The 22,765-nt window shown below is 46.2% G+C and overlaps 1 protein-coding gene across 3 annotated transcripts in view; it reads right to left on the bottom strand.

The window, feature by feature from the left end:
- The window catches only part of PDE4B (phosphodiesterase 4B), a 216,640-nt gene that overhangs the window by 37,528 nt on the left and 156,347 nt on the right, over positions 1-22,765 (bottom strand). For all 3 annotated transcript variants that reach the window (XM_055815121.1, XM_055815122.1, XM_055815123.1), the window contains 3 exons: positions 21,125-21,161; positions 20,957-21,027; positions 17,364-17,413 (listed from right to left, as the gene is read on the bottom strand). In XM_055815121.1, coding sequence (XP_055671096.1) covers positions 17,364-17,413; positions 20,957-21,027; positions 21,125-21,161 — 158 coding nt within the window. The remainder of the gene's footprint in view (positions 1-17,363; positions 17,414-20,956; positions 21,028-21,124; positions 21,162-22,765) is intronic.

Below are 22,765 nucleotides of genomic sequence, written 5' to 3'. Positions count from 1 at the left end.
CTCTGCTCTGGCCTCCCACCAGTAGACTATCCCCCGCTAATCACCAACATCAAACTGATGCACAAGTAGCTGTAGGGCACTGTTAGCCTCCCCACACCCCTCCTGTCATCAGCCACCAACTGCACACTCAGCCTTTATCACCACCCCTAGAGCCTGGTGGCCCAGCAATACCCAACCCTGTCAACAGTCCGTCTGGCCAGCCAATGCTGCTTCAGCTTCCACGTGGGAATGCTGTGGGAAATGGAGCCAAAGCGCTTATTGCAGGAGGCCCTCCGTGTTCCCACAGCCGGGCCATCCTGCTAGCCCTTGGAGGAGGAGGTCAGGGCTTTCAAGCACAATTTGTCCTTGGCAAATCGGTGTCTATCATTCCAGATTCACTTTCTTGCCCTCTGTGTGTCTGGAAACAGACTCCAGCAGACACCCTCAGTGACCTCTCTGGTGACAGGGAAAAGCCTGACTTGTCCACAGTTCCCCAGATCCCCTTCACCCTTCTCAAAGACAGACCTTCTCAAGCACCAGAATTTTTCGTGAATGACACACGCTGACCTTACAGCCACACCAGCCAGCTTTTCCAGCCAGAATCCTGTCCAACAGGTGGACTTGAACACATCCACCTCCTCTATGTGGCCCCTAACACACCGCTCCCCTCCATCCCTCTCCTTCCCAAGCTGCCTGGGGAAGCAGATGCTGGGGCCTGGGCCAAGACTCTGGCTGTGAAGACTGAGACAAAAAAAGTCACCGAGTATTTTGGCCTATTTTGGCCTTTCGTGTACCAGCTGTCACTAAGCGGCTTCCTGCATAGATTAACATTTCTTCTGAACTTTCTTGCCATACTCCATACCCTCGTTGGAGTCCCCCCGCTAGTCACAGCTCCATCGGCCTTTGGTCTGCCCAGCTTCACCCCACACACCCAAACAGCTACATCCCTCCCTTGTTACCGGTCCTTTTCACTCTTCGCCTGCTCTCTTTCTGCACTTCGACTCGTTAAGAAGCTCCTTGCTTCACCAAGTTGGCTTCTGCTGAAATTCCTGATCTTCCTGCACAACGGGATGGTTTGCTCCCGAGCTCTCGATGTTTTCTTCAAAAATCAGCCACTACTTAAGATCGGTCTATAATTTTTAGATGGCTGAAGTTACGTGAAATTGATCCTGTGACAATGATGGAGTCTTGAGACCAAGCAGTGAACAGAAGCCCTCGGCAGCAAACGGAAGAGTTTTTGCAGAGCCCTGGTGCTGGGAAGCCTGTCCCCCTAGCACTGCTTTGATCCCGATTCCTGCAACCCACCCCAAAGTGAGCGGCGGGAGATCAGTCGTGGGGGCTCAGCCACCATTTTGAAGGCAAAACCGAAACACTTCAAGGAAACCCATACCAAGAGGTCAGCCTGGAGCGAGAGCCAAGCCCTGATGAAGCCAGTTAAGGCAGAACTGGACAAACCTGCAGAAGTCCTGACTATACCCACCAGTACCAGTGTGCAGGCTGGCTGGGGTGGATCACAAGCCAGGTCATGAGAATCAGGTCACCAAGGACCCACACAGGCTGGCAACTCACTGAACAGACCACTGACTGTCAGCAGTAATGAGGCAATTGCTTACCAATTAGTCTAGAGGAGGGTGATTGCGGTTTATTATCGCAGGAGTTGGAGAAGTCGCTCAGTTTCGCCAGGCTTTGTGGCAATAACTGTGGGTGCCCACAAGCAGCACTCATCATTAGAGTTAGTCCTCTAGTGCCAGTCCCTTGCACTGGGCAGCAGGTACTGGGAGTACCAAGAGCATCACTCCTTCTAGGAGAGGATAATGACACGGAAGAGGCAACCAACAGCCGAGACACCTGCCTGGGACAATCTCAGCAGTTCAGTCTGGGTGTTGTGCCCTGCTCAGCTCAAGAAGCTGAAGCTCTGAGCTGAAGGAGGCATCGGGTGGGGGGTACAGCTGTAGTTCTTCAGGGACTGCTGGTAGGAAAGCCTGTGATGTCCCCACAGACACCTTAAAAACAGACCAAAAAAGAATGAAGGAAAACGGGAGGGGATGCTACTCGGGTATTGCCTTGCAAAGAACTGAATTTACGAAACGTTGCTTGGAGAGAAGGACCAGAGGTTCAGTGGGCATTGCAGCAGGGTGCAGAAGATGTTTAATCATGAATCTCCATTCCCACAGAATAAATAATACTAACATCTCTTTTTGACTGAGAATGAGCATTGGGAACCACTTGGAAAGGACCAGCTAATCAAAAGTCAGGGTTCTGAATTAAACTAAAAAAATACTTACATTTATTTCGTGTGTTTACATATGTCAGATATGCATGCATGCTAAAACAGCTGTGTAAATCTCAACTTTAAAAATGCTACAGTGTAAAGATTAGAGGAAGATTCCCAAAGCAAAGTTAACGCTGCAACTTTTGCATTACAATGAGGTGCAAAAACGAGGCGTAAACACTAAGAACACCTGAAGGTGGCTAATAAAAGCCTATGAAGCTTCCCAGAGAGGTAATTTCTGATGTGAAGATAAGTCTAAAGGTTTAATCTGAAATGCTAACGAGGGAGGAAAACTGAAGAAGTTCTGAAGAAGGATTTAGATTGGAGATACCATCTCACCTTGGGGTGGGATGGAGTTCTTGCCACAAGGCAGTCCCGGTTTCTGCAGTGTCCCCTCCCTCCCTCCCTGCCTGTGCGCCCCCCCCCCCCCCCCCCCCCCAGGCAGCCACGTGGAGCGAACAATACAGTGTAGCTGCCACATGCCACAAATCAGAAGGGTAAGTGACAGTGCTTTTATGGTGCCAAATGGAAGTAACAAAATGCAGGAAGCATCTTGTCAGATGTCACTTAGCAGTGATATCATGGGGGAATCTGGGAACGGGATTTGCCTGCATAGTAGGAATTCCTCAGTGCATGGAGAGGGAGAAGCAGAAATGGCAAGAGGGGCAGAATCTAATCTTGGCCTGTTGAATGCACGGGAAAGATTGTTCAGCTCCAACTTTATCTCGGGGAGCAAACACAGGGTTTGGCACATTATCATTTTACTGACCAGGCTTGATTCCTTGTTGCCCTATAGGATTCCTGTCTTAATCACAAGACAGGAGATAAAATACACGCAAGAGAGTACCTCTCCTACACAGGGTCTAACAAGTGCAAAAGACTGATGGTGCACTTAAAGGAGAGACCTGCACGGAGAATGCTGAAAATGTTTTTTCAGATGACGTTTCATAAGAAAATAAAATACATACCTCGAACACATTTCTGAAGACAGATCCCAGTTACCAAGGTCATTATGAATTTTTAAATTAAGTGAATCCTCACCACACGTTTACTCAACACGCTCCTCAAAGTGCAGTGAAAACAGCCCAGAGAGCTGCAGGCTGCGCATGGAGATGAGCATTGGTTTCGCTGGGCTGCAGAAGGTTCCAGCCCAGGCCCCAGAGCTGAGCCTGGGGACTGAAATCCCAATTTCCTGCAACTCACGGGGTGCCCAGATTGTGTTTTTGTTTCTCCAGCTAAACAAGGAAAGGTTGGACCGCAGTAAGATGGACACTTTACTATATGAGTAAATGTGTTTTCTTCCTGAGCACATGGCGTGCATGTGAATGCACGAGTGTGAGAAAGACACTGAAAAATCAGGATATGATTGTGAAATTACCTAGCTACCCACTTAGGATCTACCTGTGCCGTGCAGCACATTATCTCATTCGATACATGTGGGCTGGCTCTGAGAGGGCTGGTAAGCTTACACGTGCAGGGAAACCAACTTGGATCCTGGAAGCAACATCGTTGTGCTAACAAGGCACTCCACCTAAACTAATTAGCCCTGCCTTTCAACAGGCTTAATTAGGTGGGGCACCATCCTGTGCTGTTGTGGCTAGACGCCTTCCGGTTCTGGATCTGGCTCACCCGCAGCCAGCGTGCGGATGGCAGCGCTACCTGGTGCCATGGCCGCCGCCTGTGGGAGCGCAGGGCCTCGCTCAGCCGCCTTCCGCTGCACGTCTGCGCAAACCGCCAGCGCCCCTGCTGCCGCCCTGAAATCCGCCCTGGGAAACCGCGAGCTGGCTTTCACAACAGGCCTAAGACGAGGAAGGAACTATCGAGACAGACCACAGCAACGATTTTAATTCAACAAAGGGGAAAAAACCCACCCTGACACACGAAAGATGCGAAGGGCTAACCGTACTCTATTTCATTGCTTCAGAAGTTTTGCAAACCACAAACAAAAAGGTCTGCGTTTGGATCTGCCACAGAATCCAGATGTTACTTTCACCCACGTACCCATCTGTAGCCATTAAATCAGGTTTTGAACCGGGTTAACCTGAAGATAATAAAACTTATGGTCTAGGTATTCTGTCAAGAGCGAAAGTCCTTTGACTGTGGCGAAACAAATACCGGGGTAGGAAATGGAAGAGGAACCTCAGGAATGAATCCTGGAAGCACAAAGCACAGTGCCAATCTACCTGAAAAGCTCCCCTTGGCCAGTGGCATTAGAGGTAAAGACAAAGTTTACTAATAAACCTTAGCTCTTCATAAGGGAAATTAATCAGAACTTTTAAATGAGGGTCAGAATGAGGCTACCTGTGCCACCACAGCAATGCAGAACAGGCTGTTGGTAAGACCTTGGCCCTGTTTAAATCAGTTTCCTTGGCTCCTGGAAAGGTTACAATTTAACACAAAATTGTCCTCCATTTCCTCTCAATTTAATTTCCTTAAGGTCTTCAATATGAAAGTTAAGAATGTGGCTCCTGGAAGCATCCCAGTCATAATTCGTAGGAATTATTTAAGACACATATCAACCTTCATGTCCATATGCCCCGCTCTCAGCCTTGGAAAGACTGGGCGTTCAGTCAGCTGTTACATTCTGAGCCACCACACCAGCCATTTAAATTATATTAATTAATAAATATAATTAAATGGTTTTGGGTTTTTTTTTTCGTGGCTAAATGTAATTTCTTGAAAGCATTATCCTTAGGACGGAAGCTTAAAAAACTGATTTAGTTTGGAATTTTAATCTGTTTTCCTACAATAGATATTTCATGTACCCAAAGGGTAATAATGTCAACCTCAACAATTTACCTTACGTGAACTTTTTGCCCTTATTTAGCCTCTCAAAATAAATGAATATGAGCACCATCCTACATCTGAAACCCACAGATATTGCTACTCCGCATTGAGCAGAGCCACTCAAGTACGCAGCATGTTGCAAAAAATGACCTGTTTTGACATATTGGGTTTTTAAGTGATACTCTGAGTAAGCCCTATCGGCCGATCTGTAATTGTACCAAACGACACTGTGGGAAGTCAGAGTATTGCTCACTGCAGACCGTGGGTCGGTCATAGAGCCGAACCATCAGAAATAGCTTGAACAATCTGAAAGTACCCGCAATTAAAAAAGTTGTTTCTTAATCTTCAGTCCTCCAGCTTTTGAGAATGTGGAATGTTTTGCACGTTGAGCCAGTGCCATTCAAAGAGATCTCTGGTGGCACCCTGAGACATATGGATTCACTTTTTGTGCGTCTGCACGCTGTAACTCTGAGCATACGGATTGAGCCTCAAGTCACACAAATAAAAATCTTCAGACCCGCAGTAGCCCACAACAGAGCTAAAATATTCACTGTGCTAATCATCTGTATTAATCTACCCTAGCAAACAATTTCAGCTGTTCCTAGCTGTGACTCAGTGTGCTTTATGTCTACTAAACTGCACATACGTCCTTTTAGAATAATCTGTCTAAAATCACAGAGTGAGTCCCACGGGTAAAAGGGTGGGGAGGAAGAGGGAGATGTCAGTATCCTACAAACCAGCATAATTTGTTTTGACAGCTTTTAATATTCCGTATTAATCTTTTGCACGTGCTGATCTCCACTGTGCCTCTGTGTCACCTTCAAACCGAGGCCATCACACCCTGGTCGCCACCTTTTTAAAAGATGTTTTTGGGATGTGGCTCAGCACTGGACCATATTTTCCCCGACACTGCCAGGGACACAGCATCAGATTCATTAAATGGTTATCCATAGTCAGAAATAGATAATAGAGAACATCGGATAATAACTTACTTGTGGGGTTTTTTTCTTACACCTGGATCATTTTAGCCAGAAGGTGATTAAACCTGGAGGTCCGATTCCTGTATGACCACTTTCCTAACATCTGAGGTCTCGGTCCTGACCCGAACCAGGCTGTTCGCACTGAGCTGCACCATCAGAGAGGTGCCTTCAAGGGGCAGATGGAGGACAGGCTTGACAGCGACAGGCAGGCTTGGAAGTGTAAGCCCTTGTCAAATCGCTACAGCCAGCCCAGGTAAAAACAGCCTTTCACTCTCAAAATGCATTCAATTAAGGCCCTCACAATATATTTATTTAAGCACCTCAAACCAAGTTCAAGGAAATAAAAATGTCAGCTATACCGATAGCACCCTTATTAATTAACAATCTCAGTTAAAATATCAGATTAAATTGACATGGAAACTGAAATATTCCCCATTGAAGGTCAAGTATGGGTTGGCCTGCTGCAGATTATTCCAGTGCTTACTTTTTATGCTTTAAGTTTTATGCAGCGTGGCACCTTTCATAATTTCTTACATTTAGCAGCATAATAGAGGCACCTCGTGTTAGCCTTGGCCAAGGTCTCTGGGCTGTCATTCACACTGCCTCGCTGAATTAATTAATTCTGTGAAATAAGTTCAGTGAAATCCATAGAATTTCTGTGAAACATCTGATTGTAAGCTGCACATGACTTTCCATTTAAGGCAATCTGCAATAAGAGACATTCTAGCAGCATGCTAAATTGACCACATTTGGATGTGTTACAAAGGCAGGCTCAGAATGAGCAGCTGCTGCTGAAAAATGTGGTGTGAGCATCATCTCTCCTTGTGTTTCATTTTTTTTGTTCCTGATCTATAAAGTGTGAATAACAGATTTTTGGCTTTTACCTGGATAGTTTGTTCCCACTGTAAGCGGATGGAAATATTTAAAAGTTTCACGCAATATAGTTGAAACCCAGGAAGCTGCAAACAGTGCGTGACATTTCAGTAACAGGAATTTTGGGAAATACCCTGCCCAAAGAACTTGAATTAAGATGAAGGCCCAGCATACCTCTTTGACTACAATCTGGATGTGGACCATGTCGCATAAAGTATCACTGCTAAAACAGAAAATACTCCAGTTAGACTGGAAACTTGTATCTGGATTTCTCTTCTTCAAGGAAGTATCTTTGGGAAGAAAGGGAGATAAACATTTCACAGCTGTCAAATGCCAGTGACATCTATTATTGACAAACCCTGCACTTGTGTTTCCTATCTTGTAAACGTTTACTTCTCTGAATTTTTGCTAGCGGGATTGGCCCCACGCTGTGCTCAACCCATCAGATGCTAGCCCCCACCCCGAGCAGATGGTTACAGCACGTCCTCTCGGGCTGTCTCAGGCCAGCTGAGCACTCCCTGTGCCTGTGCTGACCCAAACATCCTGCACTCCCATCAGCAACAGCAGGGCCACCATCCCAGGTCACTTCTCACAGAGAGGGAAGGAGGCAGGGAGGGAGGGAAGGGGAGCAGGAGGACAGGCTGGCTTTTCCACCTCTCAGAGTAGTACGGTGGCTTTTCAGAGAATGCAGTGAGTGCTTCTGTCAACCTAATATACAGTATTTAAAGAAAAATATGTTGCTTGCAAGATGTGACACCTTAGAATCATTTTGTTATTAAGTGCTAAGCTCGTAAAACCTACCTAAACGCGTGCTTGCAGCACAAAGGGCCTAACTGGATTCAACCCATTTTAAATGAAAATACTGGGGTGTCTGGAATATGCCCTGCGGGCCCTGGCAAGCTGCACCCAAAGCTTCGCTCTGAACGCCTGGAACCTGGAGTCTTTTAGGTACAAGGCAAAAATGTCTGCTTAAGAAATTTTTTGAAGTGTGTGGAGGTGTGGTAGAAGACTTTTCATATGCACAGATGTTTAATTTCCTCTTGGAAAGACATATTTATGGCAGCAGGATATTTATACTAGAATATCTACATTAAAAAGCATAGCTCTTTTAAAATTAAATCCAACTACTTAAGTATTTCGTACTGAATGATGGCCACTGATCATGGGTCCTAGGAAACAACAAAACCCAGCGTCTAACCTTGGGTCAGATCCTACTCCTCTTCTGGTTGATGAAAGGCTGCTTGCCACTGGCCTTCAACAGGCACAGTACTGAATAAAAAAATCACTAGACATTAATTTTAAATCTATGCCGTGCCAGATTTTTGAGTTTGGTGGTTTTTTTGGTTGTTTTTGGGTGGGTTTTTTAAATTTTGAATTCTTAGAATTATTAAGTGCCTGAATGCACAACAAAGTAATCAATGATACCTTTAGATATGAAAACATATTCCACAGAGACAGACATATTTAGATGTCTTTTAAAGTCTACTGCTTAAAAAATTTAAATCTTTGTAAGCATACGTATTTTTCCAGTGAACTGAATTAACTTAAGAACCTGGTATGTTTTATTAATAGCTATAAAAAATTAACAGTTGTTTCCTTTCTGTCAAAAAATTATTGTAATTATACAATACTTAAGGCTGTCACTTACAGACACTTCTCACAGGGAAAATAGTATTACAATAAAATGTTTCATTAACTATTAGCGTAATATTCTTTACTAGTTGCACAATGACATGCTTACATTAATAAGCATACCACACTTAACTATATAAATCTTTTTTAGTCAATCAGGAGATTAAAAGATACCAATAATAAACCCAGAGCATTTCTAGGTGATTTGAACATTGAAAACAGTCAAGACGTTCATTGTTCAGTGTCACCATTTGGGAACTGGTGAGTCTAAACCGCATCTCAGAACGGACGCGATTCCACAACTGAACAGAGGGAAAAGTGCATTAGCAATCCTTTACGCCATCTTTAATTCTACCTAGTTTATATATTGATTTTCAAAGCTCTTAAAGTTTTAATCTTTATCATTGTTCTCCTATAATTGTAGAGTTAACTTTGGTGGGCAAAATGTCCACCCTAGAGAGGAAAACGGGCAAATTCAAATTCTGCCTGTCCAGGCCAGTGCTGTACCCTCTGTACATGCCCCTACAAACCAGAACCAGGCATTGCTCCCACCACAACTAATCAATGTGAAGCAGCAGGAGTTCCTGCCCAGTGACGGACTGAATAACTTGGCCACTAACAATCAAAACACAAAGTTAGAAATACTGTGTAAAACACAACAAGAAAGCAACTTACACTTGGAACTGGATCCTGCAGGAAGACAAAGGTTTGAACATTGGGACTGGCCAAGGACGGGCTGACGGCTCTGGGATTTGTGCGGTGCATTACCCTGGGAACGTCTCCGCACAGATACTCGGATGCAGCCTCTCACACTCCCATGGCCAGCTGTGTCTGGGACACAATGCTGCAGCAGTGAGCTCAACCTCAGGGGAGGAAGGAGAAACTTATATATAGCTGCTGCAGGGATGAGCTGATGGGTGCTTTCAGGAGTCTGTTTCAGCTCCCACTGGCTGGAAAATGCTGATGACATGGAAGTTGAAGGGGCTCAAATCAGTGGGACAATGAAGAACCCTATTCATCACTAAGGCATGCACAAACTGTGCCCCACAACCTAAAAAAAAAAAAAAACCACAAAAAAACTTGGCCTGCCAGAAGTTTGGTTTGCGTGTTTTTGTTTGTTTTGGTTTGGGTTTTTTCTCAGATCAAGTACACATTTTTCAAACTCATATGGAACTGATTCAGTACATTGAAGACCGCGCTGTCAAAATCTCACCCACAGCAACTATTATCATTCTATGCAGAAAACAAAAGAAACACAGATTTTATCAACTCTGATATTAGCAATGGCAAAGTCTTATTGTCTTCGCAGAGGCCTTAAGCAATCCAGTACAAATGGGAGCTGAGTAAAGCAATATAGGGCGTTCAGGGCTTGACCTGTGCTTAAAGAGCAGAGTGAATATGGGGACATGAGAGCATGCCACTGCAAAGATCTCTTCGCTGCCACCTTGGATTCACAGTTGCCTGGATCATTCAGAAAGAAACCATTCATCAGAGAGAAGCCCTTTTAATAACCTATGACTGTTTTGATGGTTTTCTCCTACGTAAAATGACATCACATTTCACATCAGTGAAATGACAACCTCAACAAAAAAACCCAGCTGTTTGGCTCCTCAGCTGTTCTGCAGAAACACAGTGCTGCTGTGGATTACAACATACCTGCTTATCTTGTCAAGGAAAGGTACTCCCTCCACCTGGGTGAAGATGCCATCTATATATATATCCTTAGGTTTTCAGCTCGCAGCCCCTTCGGAGCCTCTGTCTGATGGGCAGAGCCATTCCTGACACCAGGCAAGGAGAACTGACCGACCCGGAGCTGCCTTCAGCAACGGGCAGGATGGCAGCTCGGCGAGGTCGGCATCTCCCCAGCCGCAGGGATGAATGGATGCCCAGGGCAGCCCAGGGGAGCCAGCGTGCCTCAGAGATACAGCAGGACAGCACGAGCACACGCAGGGAGTCCCACTGGCATGGTGGCTGTGCGCCCCACAGCCGCGGATGGCAGCTGGGCCCAGGGAGTGACAGGCTCCTGATGGCAGCAGCACGTGTAGCATCTTCATGTGACATCCACAGGTGGGGCGGAGGGGAAAACAGTTTTTATCTGTTGCTATGGAGTCATGATTAGCTTGTATGTCTTCAGAGCCTGCTGAGGAGAAGTGAAGGCTATTTTCTTAAATAGATGTCATGAAATCAATCCTTGCAGAATTTCTGGAGTCAAAGGCTAAACAGGTTTGCCTGAATACCTTCTGTTACTCGATACACAAATAAATCTAGCCGGGAGACCTAAAATGAGTGTCATTTTTCAGCTGGAGCTGAGCTCAAAAAATTACTCTTTAGTCTCATTTGGAGCTGCTTATGCGCACAGTAACATAACAAAAGTGTGTTAAATAAAATGCAGCCATTATCTTCGCAGAAAATGAGTCTTAGGAAATAAAGCAAAAAAAAAAAAACCAAACCACCCCTTATTGTAAAGCATAGTGACTTCAGAAGGAACTTTTCCCTTATTCTCTCCAAATGCTAAAAGAAAACCTGATGTTCCTCTTTTAAAATGTGTCTGCCTCTAGGTCTTTGGCACAGGTTTACTGATGGGAGGGCCGGCAATCTATTTAATGACTGCATTGACGTCAATAGCATAACTGAAATACTTACTAAGATGCATGAGTCCAACTTTCAGGGGGTGTGTGTTTGCAGGCAGGCACAACACACGAAACGGAGTCTCTGCAGGAATGAACTACCCCAGAGGAGCAAGAAACGTCCCCAGCGAGGTCTGGAGCTTTGTCAGCTATGGTTGCTTTTTCTACAGGTAACTTTTAAAGCTCACTTTAAAACGCACTTTCAATTTCTGAAGCAGTAAGAATCACTTGCCCATTCAACAGCCTTAATTTTACTCAGTCATGTCATTAAGCTGGTATCGGTCTGATTTCTTTTACAGTGTTGCTTAGTTTCTAAATAATCTGCATCATTATAGCACCACATCCTTTAAAAACAGTATTTGTACGTAATAATATTTATAGGTAAGTCTACAGCACCACTGAATTCACTGTACACAACCGGTTACTTTTTTAGATCAGCTCTGTGGTGATACACGGTTCCTCTTGCACTCTTGTTAAAAGCCAAAACCACCAGATCTACTCGACTTGTACAATCTTTCTCAAGATCAAAAGGCTGGATCTTCAGCCAAACTCACAGCAGACCAACAGAACTTCAAAATGAATCCTCTGTTTCACACATGCCCAGCGCCATTCTCTGCACACTGAGCAGAGGCAATATTATTCTGCAAGAGCGCTAGCTCCATACTAATCACTTGGGATTTATAGATATTTGTAACCAAGAGCTTACTTTGATGCACGGGGATCGTTAACTCCTACAAAAAGTTGGGACTCTCATTAGCACAAGCACCAGCATTACCCAGCCTTCTGTTTACGCTTTATACAAATGTTTGTGCACGAGTCTGTGTACATCTTACACCCACATAAAAAATGAAAGAGTACAAGTTTTGAGTTCGTGTAAAGGCATGTGAGAAGTGCAGGCAAACGTGCAGATGTACAGGAAAGCAGAGGCTAAGGCACAAGCATGAAAAATACCAATCTTTCACTCCCATCCCCAGAGAGGAATTTTAACAAAGCTTTAATCCCCTGAGCCCTGAAAAGCCTGTGTGTGACATATCCCAAAGCGCTACACCCGCCAAAGACTCGGGTTGCAAAACGAATCAGCTATGTTATATTGCTAGCTATATAATTAATTGTGAGGACAGACTGTAATTATTCAGTGTTGAAAGTATCCAAGGGGCACTTGGTCGCCTGCTCTTAAGGAAAGTTTCTGCAAGCCCCTCGCAGCTCCAGGAAGCACACAACGCCGCCTGACCCCTGACATCACGCTTTGCTCCCGACAGCCATCAGTAACATTTAAATGGAGCAGACGGTCAAGTGAACCAGTGTGGGAAAATACCGTCCATCTGGGTATGGATCTCTCGGCAGCGATGTGCCGCCTCTCCCCGGGACCCCCTGCTCAGCCGGGGAGGCTGCTCACTCCCTGTCATGCCACGACCGGCACGGGGCTTTCTCCACAGTCTCAGGGAGGAGGGGGTTCACATACCGCAGCGCCCACGGGTAACACACAGGCTTCTCCACATGCACTGCAAAGGGAAGGTGACGGCGTGCAGAGCCTACGCTAGTCCACACAAACACCAAGACCAAGTCCGCAACCGCTGTCAAGCAGTGGGGGAGAAGCCTTGATACTGGGACTCTAAGCAAACAGCACTGATACTGTGCTGAGCTGAGAGGAAGAATGTGGTAAAATACAAAAATGTCCTGGGAAAAGTACAAAGGAAACAAAACAGATGGAGAAAAGATTGTACCAAAACGGGTGGAAGAATGAGAGGCTTAGACTGAATGTGGCAACCAGTGCAAGATGATTTAATTCAGAGGGGATTAGGGCCAGTGAAACAAATACATATGGAGGAAGGAACAAAACTAAGCAGGAACTGCCAGACTTGTTGCTGGTTAAAGATTTTATTAGTTGAATCAGTTGGGTAGGAACTAAAGACCTTTCACTGATGCCAGGGGAGAGGAGAGCTGAATCGAGAAGAGAAGGCACTGATGGATTCACTGAGCCCAAGACAGCACCAAGGTCAATGAAAGTAACTGTGGCAGAGGCCACGTTTAAAAAAAAAAGGGGGGGTAATATGGGGAAGAAACATCAGAAACACTCATATGACAATGCGTTTGTGACAGTGTGTTTATATCACTGTTTCTGTAACTCCAGAGAAGGTAGCTGGGTAGCGTCCATAACCCCGGCCCCGTGCAATCGTGCTCTGCACTGCTATACACTGCTTTGGAACCGCGTGGTCTCCAGTATTCCCATTATCCTTCCCAGCTGGGGAGCGCACGAGCTAATTAAGGATTTATGTACTTTTTGCTACAGTTTCATATTTCCATGTTATGGTTTCTCAGTTAATTCATAAAAGCAATTTTGTTCGTTCCTGTGATCTGCAGTTATAACAAAATAACAGGAAAAATCTGCCACATTTACTTAAGCTGATACCAAGGACAAAACACAGGATGTTCAATACATACTCCTCTTCCTTTTATGGCTGTGGTTATAAGGTTAAGAAAGCTCTGAAATTTAGTGACATCAGTATCAGCTTTGAAAGCACTTTGTCCCATGAAAAACCTGGCCAGAATTTTTTAAACTTTCAAGAAAATGAAAGCAAGCAAGAAAAAGAATTTCATAATTTCGACACAGCTCATTCATTTCGCCATGGGCCTGGGTCCTCAGTGATGCAACTCCTTGGGAGTACACTAGCAACAGATTTGGCTCCTCTCACTTTGAAACAACTGACAAATCCTGTAATATTTTAGCTGGAGTAAACAGCTGGCATGTATTACTTCCAGTGCAAATGCGGAATGTAATTTGTCTCCCTCCAGGGTAATTTTATTAATGTATGCTAGTTTGCTTTAAACCCTGAGTTCTGTACTTTTCATAACAAGATATAAATCACTCCACTAATGACAAATAAAAGGAGACTTATATGAGGTGCTCATACTGATGTCAATTGATTGTGGTAAATCTATGAATCAACGTGTGACATGGGAGAGCTAAAATAAAATTCCGAGCTTTGCCGACTAACCAATCTAGAGAATATAAACGCATTTTATTTCAAAACACATTCTTTTATCTAGAAGGATGTAACGCAGCCTAGTCCCAATCAAAACATTACTGCTTCCTTCTCCAAAACTTTCAGGAAAAACACTCTGCGTCCTTTCAGACACAGGAGCCATTGGCACATAACTGGAAGTGTTCTGATAGGAAAAACTCTCCTTCCTTTCATAATTTCCACATCAGAAGCCATCTAGGGGAAAAAAAGCTGTAAACACTGAAAAAAAAAAAAATCCCCTAAAAATCTTTGCTCTTGCTGCATTTAAATGGAAACTTCCTTAGAAAGTAAATGGCCGTAATTGTTTCCTGCCATACTGAAATGAGTTACCACAGGTAACAATGACTGTGAATAGGTAAAGGGAGGCAATCACCACATCGATCAAGGGAACTGCTGTGCAGAATCACCGCAGCTTCCATGGGAAACAAGAAAGGCTCTGCAAGAACCTGGGATGCACTCTGGGCAGCAAAGCGGGGACACTGAATTCAACAAGGGCGGGCAGAAATTCAGAGTGGTCCTGGCTTACATGCTAGAATAGCACAAACCAAGAAAATAAATAACTGCAGGATAGAGGAAGACTGGCATTCTTCACTACATGGCTATTTGCACATGAGCGTGGGCAGAATGTGAGCTGAGGGCACGCAACCTACCACCAGAGCAAGCAGGCAGGTGGCTGGGTGCTGGCCTCACCTGAGAAGAGCGCATCCCTTCTCAGCTACGACTCCAAGCCTTGCAAAGCCCCTGACAATCTGTGAGCGTGGCAGCTTTGTCAGGCTGGTTTTCAGAGTCTTCCTTCAACGTGTCCCTTCACAGCAAGCACAGTCCTGACGCTCTCAGCACCGGGGTGCGACAGGATGGCAGATGCAATGTTTTAGGCTGGCCGGGAAGGGAATGCTTCAGCCTAGAAACTAGATCCCGCAAGAGTTGGTAACATCCATCAGCAAATAGAATCTGAAATTGAATTTAGGCAGAGAACCCAAGGTTTTTTCACTAATAATGTCAATATTGGCCTTTTTCATGTAGGAAATAACACAATTTCCTATCAATCTCAAAAATATTTCTTATTCTCATCTACGAACTGTCACAATTTACATAACTTGTGATGATACAACTCACAGGTTTTGTTTCATTTGAAGACTTCACCTGAAGTCAGTTAAGATTCATGGCTAAGAACTCACTTACTTGAGGGGCCACTAATCCAACATACACTTCTCGAATTTTTACAAATCCCACAAGCTGCTGAGCTGCAGTTTTCTTCCACAGTCCTTTTGCTACCAAGTAAAAATGTGCATGCTGAAAATGCATCCAGCACGGCTCATTTCCACATGTGGGCTTATTTTTTTTTTCCACATCTCAGGTAAAATGTTAATATAATTATTTTTAGATATATTCACCCATCCACATATAATTACCAGCACTGAAACATTAAAAACCATGAGTCAGGATCACAAGGCTAAAAATGCTAAGTTGGATTCTTCTCAGTTGCTTTCTTTTTTTGAGCTTTGTAGAGTGAACCAACTTGCTCTACAGTTATGTGTGTCAGACCCTTCAATCAAAAAGGAAGCTTGAAATTTTCATGTAACTCCAGGATTAGAAGCTTGGGTTAGCTAAAAAGTAACAAGTATCCTATGGCTTGTGTTGGAAATACTGTAGAAGAATACCCACAAAGTGTTAAAAAGTTGAAAGCAATCATTTCCACAGAAAGTGTAAAGAAAATTAACCTAACAATTCCTGTAAGGGAATTCTCTCTTCATTATTAGATTCTGTAACTTATACACACAAACCTATGGAAAGCTTATGATTTTTTCCATACAGGCCACAAAATCAAAGTCTTGCTAGAAGAGATTTTTAAATAAGGTGATGAGTTGCATTCCTGCTCGCTCTGACTCGACACTGCTCACATACAGGGAGTGGAAGCAAAGTTTGTGTTGTCCAGTTTTGTTCCCACATCAGAGCTTTCCACATCCCATTAACAAGTTTTGAGGAACCTAATCTGGAAGTGTCCAGGACTATACGTGTCCCCAGACAGTAAATAATACACAGCATGAAAGGAAATGATAGTTTTCCAGGCTTCACACACTGTAAAAATTAAGCTTTACTAGTCCCTCCAAGCACATAATTATTGGAAAGGCTGAGATTAAACCTTATGAATGGGCACTCCTCCAAATCTTATCTTCTTCTCTGTGGGAGTAACCTTTAAATTAGCGCAAGCAGGGCCAGCTGTGTTCCTGAGAGGGGTCCTACAAGCCCTCAGCACTGTGTGGTGTAAAAATAAAGAAACTTGTCATAAGTGAACAGCAGGCTGCCTCTGCTTCCTTTCCTCAGTGCTTCACCCTACCTGAGCAGCCCCCTGCTCCCACCACCTTGCTCCCTGCCTCTGCTTGCTGAGCCCACCCCCTTGCTCTGGCACTCCAGGCAGGCGCTGAGCCCCCACGGGGGTCCCTTGCTCGCCCAGGCTCTAGCACAACCTGTACACAGTGCACTGCCCAGTGCCCTCTGTCCAGAGGCTTTGCTCAGTGCTACTGTCCTCCGCGTTCGCAGTTAAACCCACTTGTGTTTGCTGGGGTCTCTGACCCGGGGTGAGGACAAGGTGACTGAGGTGGAGCGCAGACAGGAAAGAAGATGCGATTAGCCACACTCACTGACTTCTGCTCTCGTTTGATTGCTAAATGTAGATCTCAAAAGACCACAAAGAAACAATGAAACAAAAAAATGCCATTCCAGGGCACCCTAATAAAAGCAGAGGAAGTTTCACCTGAGAAAGGTTTTTGAGATTGCAATTTTTACATAGATCACATGGAAACAAACTGAAATAAACAGGATAAAAAAAAAAAAAAGTACAGCTGTGTCTGAGCCTGTTCAAGGCTTGTAGGCTGGGGCTTGTCCAGGCCTGTGCAGCACAGGGACTCAGAAGAATAGCAGTCACTGTGGCCATGACTATCAAACCAAAATCATGTTCATCTTTCATGCTAATATACATGGATAAACCCAAACGCCAAACTATTAAAACAGAGATATTTTGGACCTGATGGTTCTCTCATATTGGTTTTGCACAAGTAACCCAGAAGAAGCTCTATGAGCCCCGAACTGCACCGGGGAGGGGGCAGAAAAGCAGCTGTTGGTAAAACGATGCGCAATAAGCATCACCTGTATTTGGCCTTGTAGGCGATTATCAAAGTCCCACACTTACCTTGCAGGTTCACTCTGGAGACAGGTGGCTGACTCGTTACTGGAGATCTCCTACAGGGGATAAAGAACACTCTGCAAATAGCTATTATTTTATCCTTTCAAACCCTGTTGGCAGTTCAAACTGCCAACTCCCACGATTAAAAATCCTTTTCATACTCACAAAGAAGCCCCAACCACTTTAAAATGATTTTAACAAACGGTTATCAACAGTTAACAAACCGTATCAACGTATCTGTTAGGATAACTCAAAGATGTACATCCCCTGGCTAGGCACACACACGTGCTGGAAAGAAGGTATGCCAAGAGAGATGTGCCATCATCTCACACTGCCTTTGCAATTTTCTGCTCAAAATATGCCTGGAAGTCAGCAAAGGCTGGTCTGTGTGGCTGAAGGGGGTCCCCCAGAATCAACGCTTTCTCCTGAAAAGCTTTTTTTTCTTACAAGGTCTGGACTGGAGCTTGGAGTAATCTCAAATACCACACCAGTGTGCAGGCTGCAAGGCAATGCCATAGGTAAGGTGAGAAATGAAAGGCTTTAGAGCCTACAATTAACAGTTTGAATTTCGCCTGGAAACAAGTAAGGAGATGCTGCAGTCGCTAGTGCAAGCTCTAAGACAGCTGAAGGACATTTTGTTTGACTAGGAGCAACAATTTCATCAGAAAAGTCTGGATTTCAGAAGGACCAAAAGCTATTTGAAAACCTGATTCAAGTCAAGCAAACAGGGTCTGACTGGAAAAAGGCTGCAGTATTTGTCCAAATGTCAAAATATTTCATTGTGAGATTTGCCAAATAAAACTGTTAATTTTTCAAGTTGAAACCATGATTTACTCAGGCAAAAAGAGGCTTCTTTTTTAAGGAAGTTAAAAAGAGTTGACACCAAAATCAAGACACTTCATTTTGGATTGAATGCAGTATTTCTGGCTGACCAAAACTGAAACTTTGGGCTTTTGCTTCCCTAAGAAGTTTCTGATACATTTTAACTGAAGCCAGATTTCCCCACACTCTCTCTTAGCCAACCTCCTAACCCCAATTTTTTAAGTCAGCGACTGAACTGAAACATCCATTATTCGCCAGTTCTCCTTTGAAGCTAAAATCAAAGCAAGTGAGCGGCTCAATTCTGCTGCAATTGTAGCTCCAGGGGGTTCTTCAGAAGTGCTCCAGGAAGGCCTCGCTAACCAGGTAAGATCTGCGTTAAGAGTAACACAGCTACAGTCCTGCTTCAACCCCTTGGCCCCAGCCTCCCGATCTGCCGGCACTGCTCCAGAGCCTGCTCCTGTGCAGGGGGCTCCCCTGGTGCAGCACCCGCCTGCCAGCTGGGATTTCAAAGGCTCAGCTTTTCTGGAGGGAGCTACAGGACCCAGATTCTTTGAAGGGTTCAGCACAGGGCACACATGTTGGATGCCAACTTCTCTGAAAATCTGCCCTGACCTGCCGCTGCTGAGCCTTTGAAAAGCCAGATCTTGAAATCTCTAAAAAACAGAAACTCCCCAATAGGGACACCACACTTCCAGTATCTGGGGAGGCGTGCTCCAGGTATCTCCAAATCCTGCACTGAGTTGCACAGACATGCCTTCGGGGAGGCGGGGAGGGATGAAGTAGTGTTCGGGAAGGTATTCCCCACTGCAGTGCCTGAAAAGGGAACAGCGCTGCTCCCAGCATCCTTGAATTATGTCCTGGCCATGCCCATCCTGGTTACTGCAGCAGCCATGGCGCAGGCAACAGAGACCCAGAGATCTGGGGTCTGACAGCACTGTCCCTTCTTAGCCACCACCACACTTGAGCATACATGGCTTCGCTTCCTGATCCTTCTCTCTTGCTGGTGGGAATTAGGAGTAGGCGCCGGATGCTTTCTGACTGTGTCCTGGGCCACATCTGCCAAACACAGGCACCCCGAAACCATTAATCATACTCTCCTCTTTTCCAATCAGGAAACTGCCTCAAAACCCCTGACGTTGAAGTCCAAAAAATATGACTTCTAGTTGTTTTTTTTTCCTCCAGCCCTTAACATTCATATTTTCCAGCATTTCTGTAAATATGTGGGACAGCATCCTCTTTTTCTTTCTCGGGCCAGGAGGGGTGGAGGAGGAGGAATAAGCGAGGGGAGAGGAGGGGCTAAAGAAACACTGAGATTCTCATGATCCCCAGAGCAGAAGTTTAAGTAAAATACCACATATCATGAGACATATGATAAAATCATGAGCTGGCAGCACGGCTGTAACCCAGCAGAGCTGTCTGGAAACTGTGCGGGAAGCTCCGCAGTGCCTGGAAGCACATTTTGCCACGGACTTGGATGTTTGGTATATAATGGTTTAAACATTTAATGACTTTTACTTTGGCTGGGCAAATGACTTTATACCTCAATCAAATCTGGGAATGTTTTCAAAAGGACACTGCAAGATGCCTGTGTGTCCTACAGGTTACGCCCTCGCTTCCTTCCGGCCCCGTCCAATTTCAGATTCCTCATTAGGAACTGCTGAAATGCTCGAGCTGTTCAAAAAAGCAAAGCTTAAAAAAAGGAATCTATTTCAGCCATCTCTTTTGCTATTAACCTCCATCTTGGAATGTGGTGGCTCCTTCCCATCAAAATTTGCAAACACAAATCAATGGGAGGAAAGCCTCGCGCCTGGATAAAATGCTGGGCTTTATGTAAAACACAAGGTTGCACTGGAAGGCAGAAAGCAGAGCCTGCGGTGGGCACCCAGGCAAGGCCACGCATGCAGCAGTGCAGCAAGCCTGTGGCATCCCACCGGCATGCGCTTCTGCAGCTCATCCTTCCCCTCAGGAGCCAGCGGGACATGGGAGCCAGCAGCGCCTGCCCGTCCCGGGGTGGGATGGGTGGGTGTGTGACCGACGTCACCAGGAATGAATGATGCTGGTTTCATGCAAAACAGCTCTCTTGGGGCAAAACAGGCCAGAAAGTGACGATGCCCGGCTCATTATAAATAGCTAAGGGGAAACAGTGGCTCTGGACAAAGGCCTAAAAAGGTTTGTTTAGTTTCTCCTGTTCAGCAGGTATAAAGCCCAACACTCTCCCCCTCGGTTCAGTGCATTGCCTTCCCGGTTCAGCGCCAGGACCGAGCGAAACGGAGCGCTGTGGGCCCGCTGGGCGGCAGGCAGCCCCCCCAGCACAGCTGCTGGGCACTGCTGCCCGCCCCGCCCGGGAACCCCCACCTCCTGCTGGGGCCTCCCCTCGGCGCCCACCCTCTGGCCCTGACCGCCTCTCTGGTGAAATATGGGTGGCGAGGCCAGGCAGCTGGACCCCTAACGAAGGCCTGGGGCGGCCACGGCGGCACAGGGAGGCAGGTGTCACACCACGGCAGCCCCTGCCCGAGCAGGCACACACCGCCGCCCCCACGGCGGGCCGCCCCCGGCCCTGCAGCCCGGCGCCACGAGCGAGCGGCAGGGCCGCGCTCTGGCGCCCCCTGGCGTCCCGCGCAAGAGGCGCGGCGGCCCCTCAGGCGGCGCGGCCGCAACCCGGCGGCGGGCGCCGAGCAGCGGCTCCCGGGGCTCCCGGGGCTCCCTGGCCCCCGCCGGGCCCTCCTCGGGCCCCCGCTGCCTGCCAGCCGCCAGGCGATGGAAAGCGCCACACTTACTTGTTGGAGGTGCCGTGCAAATTGGTAAGGAGCGTGAAGTTGTTCCTCACACTTCGTAGACTGGCCAGCACCTACGAGACAGGCAAAATGGGAGACATTACCTTCTCCACTTGAGGGGTTTGTTGGGGTTTTTTTGTAATTTGAGAGGCTGACAGGCTGCCAACTCACCTGGGCGAAAGGTGTGACAATCAGGTCGTCCCCATGCCTAAGAAAAAATGGAGAAACTGTGTAAATTCACCTCAGGCAGGGCATCACTCACTGCCGAGAAAGCACGTTTTATAGAGGGAGTTTTTCCTCAGACAAAAAAACCCAACCAGCATTAACCCATGCGGCGTTTGTTTAACACTACATAAAATCTTGTTCGTAACAGAAAGCTCTCGCAAAACAACCCGGCTGGAGCGGCTGTTCGGGTTGGCAACACCAGGCAATAAAAGCCAGGAAATTCAGAAGTTAAGGCAACACGCTCACACCGTGGTGGAAAAAAACCCGTAACGGTCCAGGGAAAGGTCAGCTTTGAATTTCCTGGCTTTTGTTGATCTCTGTCACAGTCTTTAATGTTATTCAGATACTGGGTTTTGTCTGGCTGTTTTCATCATGGAAGATCTGAGCAGAAGTTCTGAGCAAAATACATCGTCACCATCAGTAAGAGGGATTTTTTTGGCGATACGATATGTAGCACTGGCGCGTATATGAAAAATCCAGTATGACTGACTGAACTGAGACATGGCAGGGCAGAGCTATTGCTGTGCAGCACAGCCCTGACAGCGGCTGGAAGCAGGGCAATGCAGCGTGGCTGCTAGCAGGCTCCATCCCTTGGTGCCCTGGTACGGTGCGCACCAGGGGCACAGAGCGACGGCAGGAGAGCAGGCAGGGCTGCAGGCAGGAGAGAGGGGGCATGCCTGCGGGCAGGAGAGCAGGAATGGCTGCAGGCAGCAGGGGAGGCATGGCTGCAGGCAGGAGAGCAGGACAGTTGCAGGTAGGACAGCAGGAATGGCTACAGGCAGGAGGGCAGGAATGGCTACAGGCAGAAGAGAGGAAGCAAGGCTGCCAGCAAGAGAGCAGGCATGGCTGCAGGCAGGACAGCAGGCATGGCTGCAGGCTGCCATAGGCACCTCTAGATTCTAGACAATACCCTTCAAAGGGGTATTCTCCCTGGCTGTGCTGCCACAGAGCACGTCCACTTGCCCAGACTCAGGTATCAGTGCTACTAAGTCGACATTTTAATTAAAGTTGTCTCAACACTGATGTCAAAACCAGGTCAGGAGATGCTGGCTCCTCCAAGAGCCATGGGAGCTTTTACGCCTGCAGTAAACGGACCCCTCTAACTGCAGGCAGCTATGAAGCTGGGGGAAATCAGGGTGGCGGGCAGAGCTGGACAGGGCTCTCCCCATGCCAGCACAGCTTTGTCCTCCAGCACACTGCTGGGAACACAGGGCAACTGTCAAAATCCACCGTTTACACAAAACATGGCATTTTCATAATTCGGAGTGGTTACTTTGTCTCTGGTAAATATTTACTAAATGTTAACCAACATGGATGGACACTCCCTTTCAGAAGAATTCTCCTCATGGATCTCGCTAATATTTAGATTTAGGACAAAACTTGTAGGCCTTCTGTAACAGTTAAACTTTTTTTTATGAGGACTTCTTTTATAGCTTAATGGTCACTTTAAAACTTTAAACTGTGCCTTTTAAAATAAAGGGCTGCAAATCCAGGACACTCATTTAAGCTCCATGCTTTGTGTTGTATTGATCCTCTCAAGCTCAACCATCTGTCTCAGCTTTCTGCTCGGTTGTAGTGAACAACCCA

This window comes from Falco peregrinus, chromosome 10 (assembly GCF_023634155.1).
Source record: "Falco peregrinus isolate bFalPer1 chromosome 10, bFalPer1.pri, whole genome shotgun sequence".
Taxonomy (NCBI): Eukaryota; Metazoa; Chordata; class Aves; order Falconiformes; family Falconidae; genus Falco; species Falco peregrinus.
The sequence above is the reverse complement of the archived record's forward strand: the minus strand, read 5'-3'. Positions and strand labels throughout refer to the sequence as shown.